Source organism: Dasypus novemcinctus, chromosome 9, assembly GCF_030445035.2.
Source record: "Dasypus novemcinctus isolate mDasNov1 chromosome 9, mDasNov1.1.hap2, whole genome shotgun sequence".
Classification (NCBI taxonomy): Eukaryota; Metazoa; Chordata; class Mammalia; order Cingulata; family Dasypodidae; genus Dasypus; species Dasypus novemcinctus.
Window position 1 is genome coordinate 33,436,278 of NC_080681.1, and position 14,627 is coordinate 33,450,904.

A 14,627-nucleotide genomic window follows, 5' to 3' on the forward strand; every position below is an offset into this window, starting at 1 on the left:
TGAAACATTAAAAAAAACTAAACCTTAAATATTTTAAATAATTGTGTATTCACTGGTATGTCTACTACCCTCATCATAAACTGTATGTAATTAGGAATTCAACAGTCTGTGAGCCCTGCAAGTCAGACAATGCCTAGCAAACTGCCATCAATGAACCATACACACACACACACACACACACACACACACACACAGTTGTTTTGTTTTAAGTATCAGTCTGGGGGTTGAACCTGGAACCTCATGTGGGAAGCTGGTGTTCAACCACTGAGTCACGTCAACTCTCCTGAGTAGGTTTTTTCAGTTGTTTGTTTGTTGTTTGTTTTCTTGTTTTTAGCAGGCACAGGGGACTGAACACGGACCTCCCATGTGGGAAGCAGGCACTCAACTGCTTGAGCCACATGTTCTCCCATGAACCATTTTTTTAAAAATTTATTGAAGTTTATCACTCATACATAAACATACATAAACAGGAAGTGTCTAGTAATAGTTGTGAACTTACAAAACAAATATATATAGCATCATACAGGACTCTCATAACTCACTCTACCACCAATACCTTGCATTGTTGTTAAACCTTTTAAACTAATGACTAAATCGCATTGTCAAAATATTACTACTAACCAAAGTATTTTCCCCCAACAACCCTATTATTATCTTTATGTCATTTATATATGAACATACATAAACAAGTGTATAGTAAATGTGAACTTAGAAAGCAAACATGCATAATATCATACAGGAGTACCAAACATCAACCCTCCACCAACACCTTGCATTGTCGTGAGATTTTTTTTTACAAATTATGAAAGAATATTGTCAAATTCTTACTACTAATTATAGTCCTTATCTTACATTTGGTGTGTTTTCCCCCAACCCACCCTATTTTTTTAAATATATTTTTTATGACAAATTATAAACTTATGATACACATGTGCAGAATTCTCAAACAACTTTCCATCAGTACACCACACTGTGGTGGAACATTCGTTACAGATAAAATAATATCATCTGATTGTTAACTATGTCCATAGCATACATTTGGCTCACATTTTCCATACTGCCCCATTATCAACATAGTACATTTTTGGCATAGATGCAAGAATATTATATTATTACTGCTAACCACAGGTCCCTCCAGCTGTATTTCTCCCATGCTTCTTCACATTCCCACCACCCTGCAGTAGTGATGTACATTTGCTCTAGGTCACAAAGGACTCTTGCATCTGTTCCATCAACCACAATTCTCATCCATCTCTTGGTTTACTGTGCAATTCAGTTCCTAGATTATTCTCTAGCATTCTGTCAGTTGACATTTATGTACCTAGACCACCATTTTCAGCCACATCCCGATTTATAAAATAGCTGTTAATCTCTATTTGTTACCATCCACTCTATAGATTTCTACACTTTTACAGTAAAGCTAATTAAAACGTCTATGTAAATTAAATATCAGTAGTCCTTCTCTATCCTCCTCTTATCTCCTTTAAGAATCCATCACCTACCACTAGATCTTGAAGATATTTTTCTACAATTTCTTCTAGAAGCTTTATGATTCTTGCTTTTATTTTTAGGTTTTTGATCCATTTTGAGTTAATTTTTGGATATTGCATGAGATAGGAGTCCTCTTTCCTTCTTTTGGCTGTGGATATCCAGTTCCTTCAGCACCATTTGTTGAATGGACTGTTCTGCTTGAGCTGTATGAGTTTGACAGGCTAGTCAAAAATCACTTGACCATACGTGTGAGGGTCTGTTTCTGAACCATCAGTTTGTTTCAGTTGGCCTTTGTGTCTGTCTTTATGCCAGTACCATGCTGTTTTTACCACTATAGCTAGGTAATATGATTTAAAGTCTTGAGATGAGGATTTGCTTTTCCTTTTTATGATGTTTCTAGCTATTCAGGGCCCCTTACCCTTCCAAATAAATTTGATAATCATGTTTTCAATTTTTTTTTTAAAGAAATGCTGGTGGAATTTTTATTGGGATTGTATTGAATCTACATCAATTTGAGTAGAATTGGCATCTTAATGATATTTAGTCTTCCCATCCATGAACATGCAATGTTCTTCCAGTTATTTAGGCCTTTTTTATTTCTTTAACATTGAATAGCAGTTTTCCGAATACAAGTGCTTTACATTGTTGGTTAAGTTTATTCCTGACTATTTGAGTTTTATCTGCCATATTTTATTTTCACCATTCTTTGGACAATTTTAGTTACTTTTATTGATATAATCTCCATTTCTAGACTCTTTTTTTGGGGCGGATACATTTTAATGTTAGTTATTAAGTAGAGTAACAGATATGCGATATGAGACATAATCTTTTTTTTTTTTTTTTTAAAGATTTATTTTGTTTATTTATTTAATTCCCCTCCCCTCCCCCGGTTGTCTGTTTTCTGTGTCTTTTTGCTGCGTCTTGTTTCTTTGTCCGCTTCTGTTGTCGTCAGCGGCACGGGAAGTGTGGGCGGCGCCATTCCTGGCAGGCTGCTCCCTCCTTCGCGCTGGGGCGGCTCTCCTTATGGGTGCACTCCTTGCGCGTGGGGCTCCCCCACACGGGGGACACCCCTGTGTGGCACGGCACTCCTTGTGCGCATCAGCACTGCGCATGGGCCAGCTCCACACGGGTCAAGGAGGCCCAGGGCTTGAACCGCGGGCCTCCCATGTGGTAGACGGACGCCCTAACCACTGGGCCAAAGTCCGTTTCCCGAGACATAATCTTATCACATTTTAAAAAACAATGTTTTTAAAAAATAAAATACTTGTACATTTCTTTTAAATGTAAGGAAATATGTAAGATGATTATATTGTCCATACCTTTCCCTATTGATTAAAACATTAATGTAGTTTTGTTAGTTGGTATTACAATTCCTAAAATAAACTAGACATGCTTTTATTTTTTTTATTATGCACTTTTTAAAAAATTTCTTTGTCTTTAGTTTTTTAATGTTACATTAAAAAGATAAGAAGTTCCCATATACCTCCCTACCCCCCTCACCCCACTCCTCCCCCAACAACAACCTCCTCCATCATCATGGAACATTCATTGCACTTGGTGAGTACATCTCTGAGACTGCTGCACCACATGGTCAATGATCCATATTATAGTTTACACTTTCCCCCAGGCCACCCAGTGGGCCATGGGAGGACATACAATGTCCAGTAACTGTCCCTGCAGTACCACCCAGGACACCTCCAAGTCCTGAAAATGCCCCCACATCACATCTCTTCTTCCCACTCCCCACCCTCAGCAGCTACCATGGCCACTTTCTCCATCTCAATGCTACATTTATTTCCATTACTAATTACATTAGTTCCAGAATAGAATATCAGTAAGTCCACTCTAATCGACACTATTCCTCCATCCTGTGGACCCTGGGATGGTTATGTCTGCTCCACCTCTGTATCGAGAGGGTGCTTAGATTCCACTTGGATGATGGGTGCAATTCTCCTGTTTGCAGTTGTAGGCACTCTTGGCTCCCTGGTGTGGTAGTTGACCTTCTTCACCTCCCTGTTAGCTGGCTGGAGTAAGTCCAATAAACCAGAGTGTAGGAGTTGCAAGTCTTTTGAGGCTCAGGGCCTGGGTATCACATGGAGAGTCCAGAGATTCAGGTCCCCTGAGTATACACTAAACCCCAGTGCCAACACAGGTCCGGTAAAAGTGACAGGAGAGGCTTGTGAACAAAGATCACATCTGAGTCCAACTCCATCACACTCAGGACCACAAACTCCAAAGTAGGGCCAACTGATATGGCGCTGAAGTCCATTTGCCATGACCATAGAACCTGTGAGTCTCTGTAGCCCTCAGAAGAACCAATACCTGGGGTTGTGTCTGCTTTAGCTGTCTCTGGGACTCCGCTGAGGTGCGTGTAAGGGCGACCCCTCTGATGACCTCCGGCTCTTCTTTGGAGACTCATAGCCATATAAACTCATTTGCCCTTTCCATTTCCCACTTTTATTCAGAGTCAAAAAGCATTTTTAACTCCTGATATTACATGTAGGCTGAGATATTTTGCTGGTCTGGGTTGACCCTTTCATTCAAGGTCATTCTCCAGCCACATCATCAGCTGGTACTTGGTAGTAATCCCTCAGTGCCAGGGAGGCTCATCCCCGGGAGTCATGTCCCAAGCTGGGGGGAAGTCAGTGCATTTACATGCTGAGTTTGGCTTTGAGACTGGCCACATTTGAGCAACGTGGAGGCTCTCAGGAGGTAACTCTTAGGCACCCTGCAGCTCTAGGTCTAGTTCTTATTTTAGGCACACAGGTTTACATGCATATCTAGACTCTCTTTCATGCCTCTCTCTCTCCTGTCTTTTGAGGCTCTAGTACACCCTTTAGTATTTCCTGAAAATCTGGTCTCTTGCTTAGAATTGCTCCCAGTTTCTGTTTATCTGTGAATATTCTAATCTTGCACTCATTTTTGAATGATAGTCTTGTTGGATATGAGATTCTTGGCTGGAAGTTTTTCTCTTGTAGTATCTTCAATATATCCACCACTGTCTTCTTGCTTCCATGGTTTCTGGTGAGAAATCAGCACTTAATCTTATTGGGTATCCTTTAAATGTTATGCATTGCTTTTTTCTTGCCATTTTCAGAATTCTCTCTTTGTCTTTGGCATTTGACATTCTGATTAGTACGTGTCTCGGAGTTAGTCTATTCGGATTTTTTTGGATGGGAGTACATTGTGCTTCTTGGACATGGATATCTATCTCCTTCAATAGGGTTGGGAAATTTTCTACCATTATTTTTTCAAATATTCCTTCTGCTCTTTTCCTTTTTCTTCTCCTCCTGGACACCCATGACATGTATGTTTGTATGCCTTTTGCTGTCATTTAGTTCCCTGAGACCTTGTTCAATTTTTTCCATTCTTTTCTTCATCTGTTCTTTTGTATTTTCACTTTCAGAGGCTGTAGCAGTTTGATACTATTGATGAATTCCAAAAAGAAATATTGGATTATGTTTGTAAACTGATCTTTTCCTCTGGGCATATTAGATTATATTGGATTCAAAGGTTTACTTGATTAAGTAATTATGTAAATCTCTTGTGCCCTTAGGGCTTTGCATCCCTACCCTTTGGTGGGTGGGCACTTATAGATAAAAGGCATGGCAAAGGACAGGGTTAAGGGGTTTTGATGTTGGAGTTTTGAGGTTGAAGTTTGATGCCAAAGCCTTAAGCTAGGGTCCCAGGAAGTAAACACACAGAGGAAAGAGAAGCCAGCCCCAGGAAGAGAGGAACCCAGGAATCCTGAACCCTTGCAGATGTTGGCAGCCATCTTGTTCCAACAGTGAAAATAGACTTTCGTGAGAGAAGTAACTTGTGCTTTATGGCCTGGTATCTGTAAGCTCCTACACCAAATAAATACCCTTTATAAAAACCAGCCAATTTCTGTTATTTTGCAGCAGCACCCCTTTGGCTGACTAATGCAGAGGCCATTTCCTTAAGCTCACCAATCCTTTCCTTTGCGTCCTCAAATCTGCTATTATATGATTCCAATGTTTATTTCATTTATTGCACCATTCATTCCCATGAGATCTACTGTTTTTCTATGTATGCTTTCAATTTCTTCTTTGTGCTTATCCAATGTCTTCTGAATATTCTTAATCTCTTTAGCCATCTCATTGAATTTACTAAGGAGATTTGTTTGAACATCTATGATTAGTTGTCTCAATACCTTTATGTCATCTATAGACATATCTTGTTCCTTTAACTGGGGCATATCTTCCTGTTTCTTAGTGTGAATTGTAGTTTTTTGTTGGTGTCCTGACATCTGGCTTACTCTAGAGCATTTATTCTGGGTGGAATTTTTCTCTTTAGTTTAGGGCTTCCTGCTCTTTCTCCCTTGCTTGTTGTACAGTATGAGCCAAGGATGTAGTTGGTGCTATAAGCTGTGGTGGCTCAAGCTGCCCTCATTGCCCCTGGACCCAATGAAGGTTCTCCCAACTTTCTCCTTTGCCAGGTATAGGGACAGAGTCACAGCTGTGTAGAATAATCCAAGTCTTCTAGGCCTAGACTATAGTTGCCCAGAGAGACTGATGAATGAACCATATATATTTTTAAGAATTTTAACTCAAAGGTAAATAATAGGATTTAGTAAACTCTAATTTTCCAAATATTTTCAGACAGAATTATCAGAATCATCCTCCAGTTATAAAAGTCAGATAATTCATTTACTCCACAGGAACTAGCATCCCCCCCTTCATCTGATATGATACAACAGTCACCTTTTCTCATTTCACTGACCACTGGTTTTTTCAGAGCATTTTAAATAGCCTGATTTCAATTTTACAAAATAATATGTATTCAGAAAGATACTTGTATGTGCCAAGTAGCATGCTTAACTCCCACCATGATCTCAAGTGATAAATCGCATTTCTGACACATGCTTTAGAAAACCATCTCCAACAGTCTGTGCAGAGATTATTCCTATTCCATCATTGGTAATTATCATTATACCAATGAAATAATTATTATCATTGGTAATAATTGTACTGGTTACTGCAGTAACTTTAAGTTCTTCTGCTGCAAATTTAAGACTGCTGTGAAAGATGTCCTTTCAGGAAAACTGAGTACTTTGTAGGGCAGCTGTGGGTCTGACATCAGCCTGATCTTAAAGGAAACCTTCGACATAGTAGAGTTGGGGTGAGCCAGTCTCATTTTGGATTTAATTTGTATTTCTCTGACTGTTAATGAGAGTAAGCATCTTTTCATGTTTATTGGCCTTGTTTTTCCTCTTCTCTCTTTTCTTCCATTTTCTCATGCATTAATGATCAGAAGTTTTTGTATACTCTGGATAGTAATCCTTTTTCAGTATTAAAAGATGAGTCATCTGTTTGTACTAAGTACCACTTTCAGGATATGAAACAAAGAAAGACTTGGACATGGCTCTGAAGAAAGTTTGAGCTTCATGTTGGAGCATGGCACAGCAGAGGAATAAATAGCTCTATTATAGTTATGGTCTGGCACACACTAATATCACAGCTTGTTCATGTCGCTCATAAGAGAAATATCAAATCCAACTGTCTTTAAACTGGTATACACAGCCTGCTGGGGTCAGGAAAACATTCCAGTGCGTTGTACCTAGGTTGTCAGTGTCCAACTATGTTCTCTCCTAAACCTTATTTTCCTAATAACAGATATAGTAGAGGTGTCTTGGTTCTCCTTTCTACTTCCCCTTTCACAGTCTGCTTTCTCTTCCTTTATAAAAGGAAGGCAAACTTGTCACCCATTCCACATCTTACTATGGAATAATCGTCTGGGGCACCAAATGAAAGGGACAGTTCCAGGATGACTTGCTCCTGAGTAGTGTTCCCTGAGAGAGCAAAGGAAGAAAAATTCAAGGTAGTAGCTCATTTCATCCAGTTGACAAATGCTTGGCAAGACTGCTTTATCTATCTTAGAATTAGAATTGAAAAGTAGAATGGTGATCATGGGGACAAGTATTTATGTGTTTATTTGATCTAAAAAATGAAGGCAGACTTTATTGACAATGAATGTAATTTGACATTTGTTTAATAACAAGAATGGCTTTTCCAATTAGGGTAGAAGGTAGACATACATATTTCAGTGAGAGAAATCTCATTTAAAATTTCAGTGAAACATTTTAAAGCATATATAAATTGTATCCTTTGCAACTATATACATTTTAGGAAGAAAACTTTTAGAAGTCTTCTTTAAAGTGTACAAGGGGAGACATTTTTAAGTGGGTAGATGAGCAGAAAAATTTGAAGACCATTGATATGGTGGAGTAGGATGGCAGTGGATGGAGATTCAGGTTGTTTTCCGAAGGAGAAGTGCCCCTGAGTACCATTTTATTTTATTTTTATTTTTTTTAAGATTTATTTTTTATTTCTCTCCCCCGCCTCCCCCCCCCCAGTTGTCTGCTCTCTGTGTCCATTTACTGCGTATTCTTCTGTGACCGCTCCTATACTTATCAGTGGCACCAGGAATCTGTTTCTTTTTATTGGGTCATCTTGTTGTGTCAGCTCTCCGTGTGTGTGGCGCCTTTCTTGGGCAGGCTGCACTTTCTTTCACTCTGGGCAGCTCTCCTTACGGGACGCACTCCTTGCACATGGGGCTCCTCTATGTGGGGGACACCCCTGTGTGGCAGGGCAATCCTTGCGCGCATCAGCACTGCACATGGGCCAGCTCCACATGGGTCAAGGAGGCCCGGGGCTTGAACCATGGACCTCCCATGTGGTAGGCAGGTGCCCTAACCACTCGGCCAAGTCCGCTTCCCTCCCTGAGTACCATTTTGAAGAACCTATGGGGTACTTTATGTGGAGCAGAGACTGTCCCTAATTGCTGGGGTGAAATGATGACTAAGTCCCTGCTATTGTAGAACTTAGAGAAGTACAGAAGACTGACAGAGAACAAAGATAAAGTGTAATGTCCATCACTGAAATTACCATGGAGGTAAAACAGAGCAGGATGAGGGGACAGAAAGTGATAGGGTGCTATTTTACATAAGGCAGTCAGGGAAGGTCTTGCTGATGAGGTATCATTTGAGCAGCCATCTGAAGGAAGTGATAGAGGGAGCTATGTGATTACCTGGGAGAAGCATGTGTTCTCTCATGGATTATTCCACCCTGAGGGAACAGTGAGAGGCAGCGTGACTGGAATCACATAGGAGTGTGTTGGGCAATGTGCTCAGAAATGTGCAGTGTAGTTAGAGGTGCTTAAAGCAGTGCTGTCTAGAACAGGAGCCACCTGTCACATGTGGCTATTTAAATCAAATACAATTACAAATTCATTTCCACAGTTGTATTCATCACATTTTAATTGCTCTGAATTGGACAGCACAAATCTATAAAGTCTCATCATTGCCAAAAGTTCTGATGGATAGTGCTGAAGAGCATTATAGGCCAGACTTTATTCTAAGTCTGAAGGGAAACAACTAGGGATTTTTGAGAAAAGTTAAATGACCTGGTTGTTAAAAACTTTCAAGTTTCACTCTTTGTACTGTGTAGAAGGGTAGGTAGAGGTTGGCCAGATGAAGAGGAGAGCATTTTCGACAGAAGGGCTAATATGCACAAAGGCTCAGGTTCCTTTATGTGTTTAAAGTTGCAAGACCCTTGCCTTTGACTCTTTTCATTGTTCTAAGTTTTTTTTTTGGTATACTTTTTTTTTTTAAGATTTATTTATTTATTTATTCCCCCCCCCCCCCCCCCCCGGTTGTCTGTTCTCTTTGTCTATTTGCTGCATCTTCTTTGTCCGCTTCTGTTGTTGTCAGTGGCTCAAGAATCTGTGTTTCTTTTTGTTGCTTCATCTTGAGTGTCAGCTCTCCGTGTGTGCAGCACCATTCCTGGGCAGGCTGCACTTTCTTTCACACTGAGCGGCTCTCCTTACGTGGCGCACTCCTTGTGTGTGGAGCTCTCCTATGCAGGAGACATCCCTGAGTGGCGCGGCACTCCTTGCGCACATCAGCACTGCGCATGGGCCAGCTCCACACGGGTCAAGGAGGCCCGGGGTTCTCCACACGGGTCAAGGAGGCCTGGGGTTTGAACCGCGCACCTCCATGGGGTAGATGGACGCCCTAACCCCTGGGCCAAATCCGCTTCCCTGGTGTACTTTTAAACTTTGAAAAAGTTAAAAATACAGTAAAAGGAGATCCCATATATGTTTTTTTTACCCATATTCATTACAATCAAATTATCCCAGCTTTTTCTAGTGGGAGTCCCAGAAGGCTAGCTGCTGTGGCCTTCTGACATGTCCCCATGATTCTGTGAGAATTTCCTTACTTTGGGGGCAATAGGATGTTCCAGGCTTATCTTATATACCTCCCTCTTCCTGCTCTGGAATAAGTAATTTCATCAAAAAGCTGTGATTACTTTTAGTAAGACTTTGAAATTTAGTCTGAAAATAATGGGTAGCCACTGAAGCATTTTCACTCCAGTATTGGAACAGTACAAATCAGCATTTCAAAAAGACTCCTCTGGTAATATAGTGTGCAGAAAACCTCAAGTTATGAAATTGGTAGCAGAGAGGAAAATTATGAGACTCTTCTAGTAATTTAGACAAGCCATATTAACTAAAGTCCATACTTTATTCAGGTTTCCTTTGTTTGTTTTTGCCTAATGTCCTTTATCTATTCCAGAATCCCATCTGGATTTAGTTTTCATGTCTCCTGACGCTCCTTTTGGCTGTGACAATTTCTCAGACTTTCTTTGTTTTCGATCTCCACAGATTTTTTTAAAAGCAGTTTTATTGAGATATATTCACATATCATACAATCTGTCCACAGTTTTCAATGGTATTTGGTATAATCACATTGTTGTCCATTTATCACTTGAGTCATTATTAGAGCATTTTCATTATTTCAATAATACGATAAAAAACAGACAAAAAAATTTCTTCACCTCTCAAACTCTCATTACTCCAAAAAGAAAAATTCCACACTCCTTAGTAGTCATCTCTCAATCCCTCTATCTTTCCCGAGCCCTACATAAGTGCTAATCTAATTCCATCTTTGTAAGTTGATTTATATTTACATTTTATGTAAATGGAATCATGCAACATGTAGTACTTTGTGTTTGGTTTCTTTCACTTAGCATAATTTTTTTTGCCTAATATTAACATCTTGTGGCATTAACAAACATTCATTTAGTTTCAAGAAAAACATTTCTTGTCACAGATTACAAGTTTATGCATTATGAATCCAAAACCGCCAATTTATTATTACATTTTGTATATTCAGTTCTGTAGAAAGTGGAGTTACAAATTTTAAAAATACAACAGTTTTGACATTAATATACATATTTTTTAGCATCACTCATTATTTTTATCATCATCATCAGGACATTAAATTCAAGGGCGGGGTGTCATTTGCCAAAGGAATGTGTTTAGAAAGGCCAAAGTAAAATTATTTCTTGGGATATATTAGGTTTTTTAAACCAGTTTTATTAATACTTATTAATAAAACATACACTTCATCCAAAGTTTACAATCACTGGTATTTGGTATAATCATATAGTTGTACATTCTTCACATCAGTCATTATTAGAATATTTTCATTATTTCAACAACAATAAACAAAAAACAGACAAGAAAGTTCTTCACCTCTCAATCTTTCTGTTTGCTGTACCTAGCTATTGCTTCTGACTATTCTTACACATTTATTAAGCAGTTTTATTGAGATATATTTACACCATATAATCTATCCAAAGTATATGTATTAGTCAGGGTTCTCTAGGGAAACAAGAATCAATAGGAGATATCTGACAATAGTACTAGATTTTTTAAGAGTCTCTCACGTGACCATGGGGATGCACAGGTCCAGGTTTCGTAGGCAGGCTGCAAACCAGGGGCTCTGATGAAAGTCCAGTGAAGATCCTTGATGAGTTTCCGGGAGACCATGACTGTCCAAAGATGAGCTGGGAAACGGGAGACCGTGACTGTCCAAAGATGAGCTGGGAAATTCTCTCTGAATGCTGAAATCACTTCCCCTTTGAAGGCATTTAGCTGATTGGATAAAGAATCACTCATTGCTGACAGCAATCTCCCTGATTGATGTAGATGTAATCGGCTATCTATGTAGTAAACTCACTGGTGATAAAGTCCATTCACAGTATATAATCAATGGCTTTTAGTGTAATCACAATGTTGTGCATTCGTCACCACAGAAAGTTTTAGAACAATTTCATTACTCCAAAAAGAAAAACTCCACACCCCTTAGCATTCCTTTCCCAGCTTTAATTTCATCTTTATATATTGATTTTTATTTACATTTTATATAAATGAAATCATATAATATGTAGTACTTTGAACGTGGTTTCTTTCTTTTAATATAATGGTTTTTTGTCTGATATTAACATCTTGTAGTATTAACATAAATTTTAATGTACATAAAAATCTATTTCTCCCTGTGGCTTTGCTATAAGTCTAGTGTCCTTTCCTTTTGACCCGCAGAATATCCTTTAGCATTTCTCATAGGGCCGTTATAGTGATGAACTCCCTTAGCTTTTATTTGTGTGGGAATGTCTTAATCTCTCCCTCATTTTTGAAAGACAGTTTTGCCAGGATATAGAATTCTTGGTTGGCAATTTTTTGCTCTCAGCACTTGGTGTATCTGTCCATTGCCTTCTTGGTTCCCTGGTTTCTGATGAGAATTTGGCACTTTATCCTGTTGAAGTTCCCTTGAACATGACACATTACTTCTCTCTTGTGGCTTTGAGGATTCTTTCTACCTTTAGCATAACATGGGGTATATGAAGTTCATCATGGAGACGTTAACCTTGATGAGTTGGCTTAGGTGCTGTCTGCCAGGATTCTCCACTATAAACTTACTATTTATTTTTCTCTTTGTAATAACTATATATTTGCGGGAATATACTTTGGGATTTATGGTTAAATTAACTTTTGCCCACTAGTTTCAGCATCCATTAATGGTTCTTCATCCAGCAATTATTATTGTAGAGTTCTAATGGTGATTTTTTTTTCAATAAAACTCATTCCTTCTTTTTAATTGGAATTCTTCTGTAAAGGAAGAGTTGTCCTTTTCCATTATAAACTTTTAAAAGTCAACTGTATGGAAGTGGATATGGCTCAAGCGATTGAGCTCTTGCCTGCTACATGGAAGGTCCTGGGTTCAGTTTCCAGTGCCTCCTGGAGAAGATAAGCAAGACAGTGAGCTGGCCTAACAGGCATACACAGTGAGCTGGCACAACAAGATGACACAATAAAGAGACACAAAAAGGAAAGACAGTGAGAGAGAGACACAACAAAGCAGGGAGCTGAGGTGGCTCAAGCGACTGAATGCCTCTCTCCCACATGGGAGATCCCAGGTTTGGTTCCTGGTGCCTCAAGAGAAGATGAGTGGACACAGAGAGCATACAGAAAATGGACACAGAGAGCAGCCGACGAGTACAAACAATGAGGGGCAGATTAAATAAAAATAAATCTTAAAAAAAAAAGTCAACTTTAGGATAAGATTTTTTGGATAAGTACTACTTGGATCATACAGATATATTTTAATTTAATGGGAGAAGGCTAGATTTTTTTTTCATGCTCCCTGATTCTTCTGCTATCTCAAATATGCTGTTGAACCCATCTAATGAAAAATTTTATTTAAGTTGTACTTTTAATCTCTAGAATTTCTAGAACTGGTTATTTTAAAAGCTTTAATTTCACTATCAATAGTATTGAGACATTATCATATTTGATTCTTTAAGCTTATGCTTTCCTTTATTTCTTTGAACATATTTATAATAGCCACTTTGAATTTTATCTTTTGTGTGTGTGTGTTTATTTTTATTAGAGATTCTGTGGATTTACAGGACAATCATGCATAAATTACAGAATTCTCAAATATACCCTATTATTAACACCTTGCATTGGTGTGGTATATTTGTTACAATTGATGAAAGCACATTTTTATAATTGTACTATTGTCCATAGGTTAACTCAGAATTCACCACAGAGGTTGAGGACCCCACATAAGTCCCCTGCATAAATGCTTATTTCTTGCCAGTATAGACTTGTCCTAGTCTGTCTTTAGCCTGACGTATCCACCTCAGCAGAGCCGGAAGCTGTCATTTCTACACAGCACCTCGCCACACTTGGCACTGAGAAACCGCCTGAAGAAACTGGCAAAGCAGCTACACATTCCATAGCAGCTGCATATTTTACATTGCCACCAGCAAAGAACGATGTTCCTATTTCTCTGCATCCTCTCTAACTGGACGGATAGATTTTTTTCCTTTTTGTAAGTTTAGGGCTGAATAAAATCTGTAAATTCGGTCCTGTGTTTGGTACCTTTTATATTTCAATCTGTAACCTTTACTTTCGTATAGTTCTTATTTTTGTGATTTGTTGAAGTGATTTTTTGGTAAGAATTTGTATAACTATTTAGAAAATTTTTCACATAGTGAATATCCTAAGTTATAAGCTGAATAACCTAAAGACATTATATTCGTGTTTACATATATTTTTTAAAATTTTATAATGTAATAGCTACTTTTGAATGAAAACAAACCTTTAACTCCTTTATTCCTCCTTAGGCTTGAAAAGGAATACACTACAATAAAAACTAAAGAAATGGAAGAACAAGTTGAAATTAAAGTAAGCATCTCAGGTTTGAAAAGCACCGATTACTTGGCAATATGATTTTAGGTTATACTGATATATTGTTACCTATTTACAGTAACTTGAGCAATGTAGTTTGTATGTATTATGTTTACTGATTTTTTTTTTTAACCATCCCACTAGATTATAGTTAAAAATAGACATTTTGAAAACTAGAATAATGTGACTGAAGTGACTTTCATTTTAGTGTGAAAGAGAACCACTCTTTTTCTGGATTTTTTGGTGGGTCATCAGGAGAAAATATTTCCTTGGGGAAATATTCCATTTAAGCACATTTAAAAAAGTACCAGATAGGATAACATATAACACATTCTATGCTGAGACTACCAGCAGTGCAATCTGAGGCAGACCAAGCAGAGCAATTCATTACACTAGAACTAATGATAGCTGCCGTAGAATTTCAGGGAGCTTTGACCAATTCAATTTTTCTTCTCTAAGCAAGGGTTATATATTTGAACTGCCCCTTCGAGGTAAACAAGTAGATTTCCAATTTGAAGTGCATTCTAAATTGAGGTTCTTTTGGAGTTGTTGGGAGCTGGGCTCTTTTTTTATTG

At 38.4% G+C, this 14,627-nt stretch overlaps 1 protein-coding gene across 11 annotated transcripts in view; it reads left to right on the plus strand.

Moving 5' to 3' along the window:
• The window catches only part of EVI5 (ecotropic viral integration site 5), a 254,969-nt gene that overhangs the window by 102,656 nt on the left and 137,686 nt on the right, over positions 1 to 14,627 (plus strand). For all 11 annotated transcript variants that reach the window (XM_071217250.1, XM_071217256.1, XM_071217252.1 and 8 more), the window contains one exon: positions 13,989 to 14,049. In XM_071217250.1, the coding sequence (XP_071073351.1) occupies positions 13,989 to 14,049 (61 nt within the window). The remainder of the gene's footprint in view (positions 1 to 13,988; positions 14,050 to 14,627) is intronic.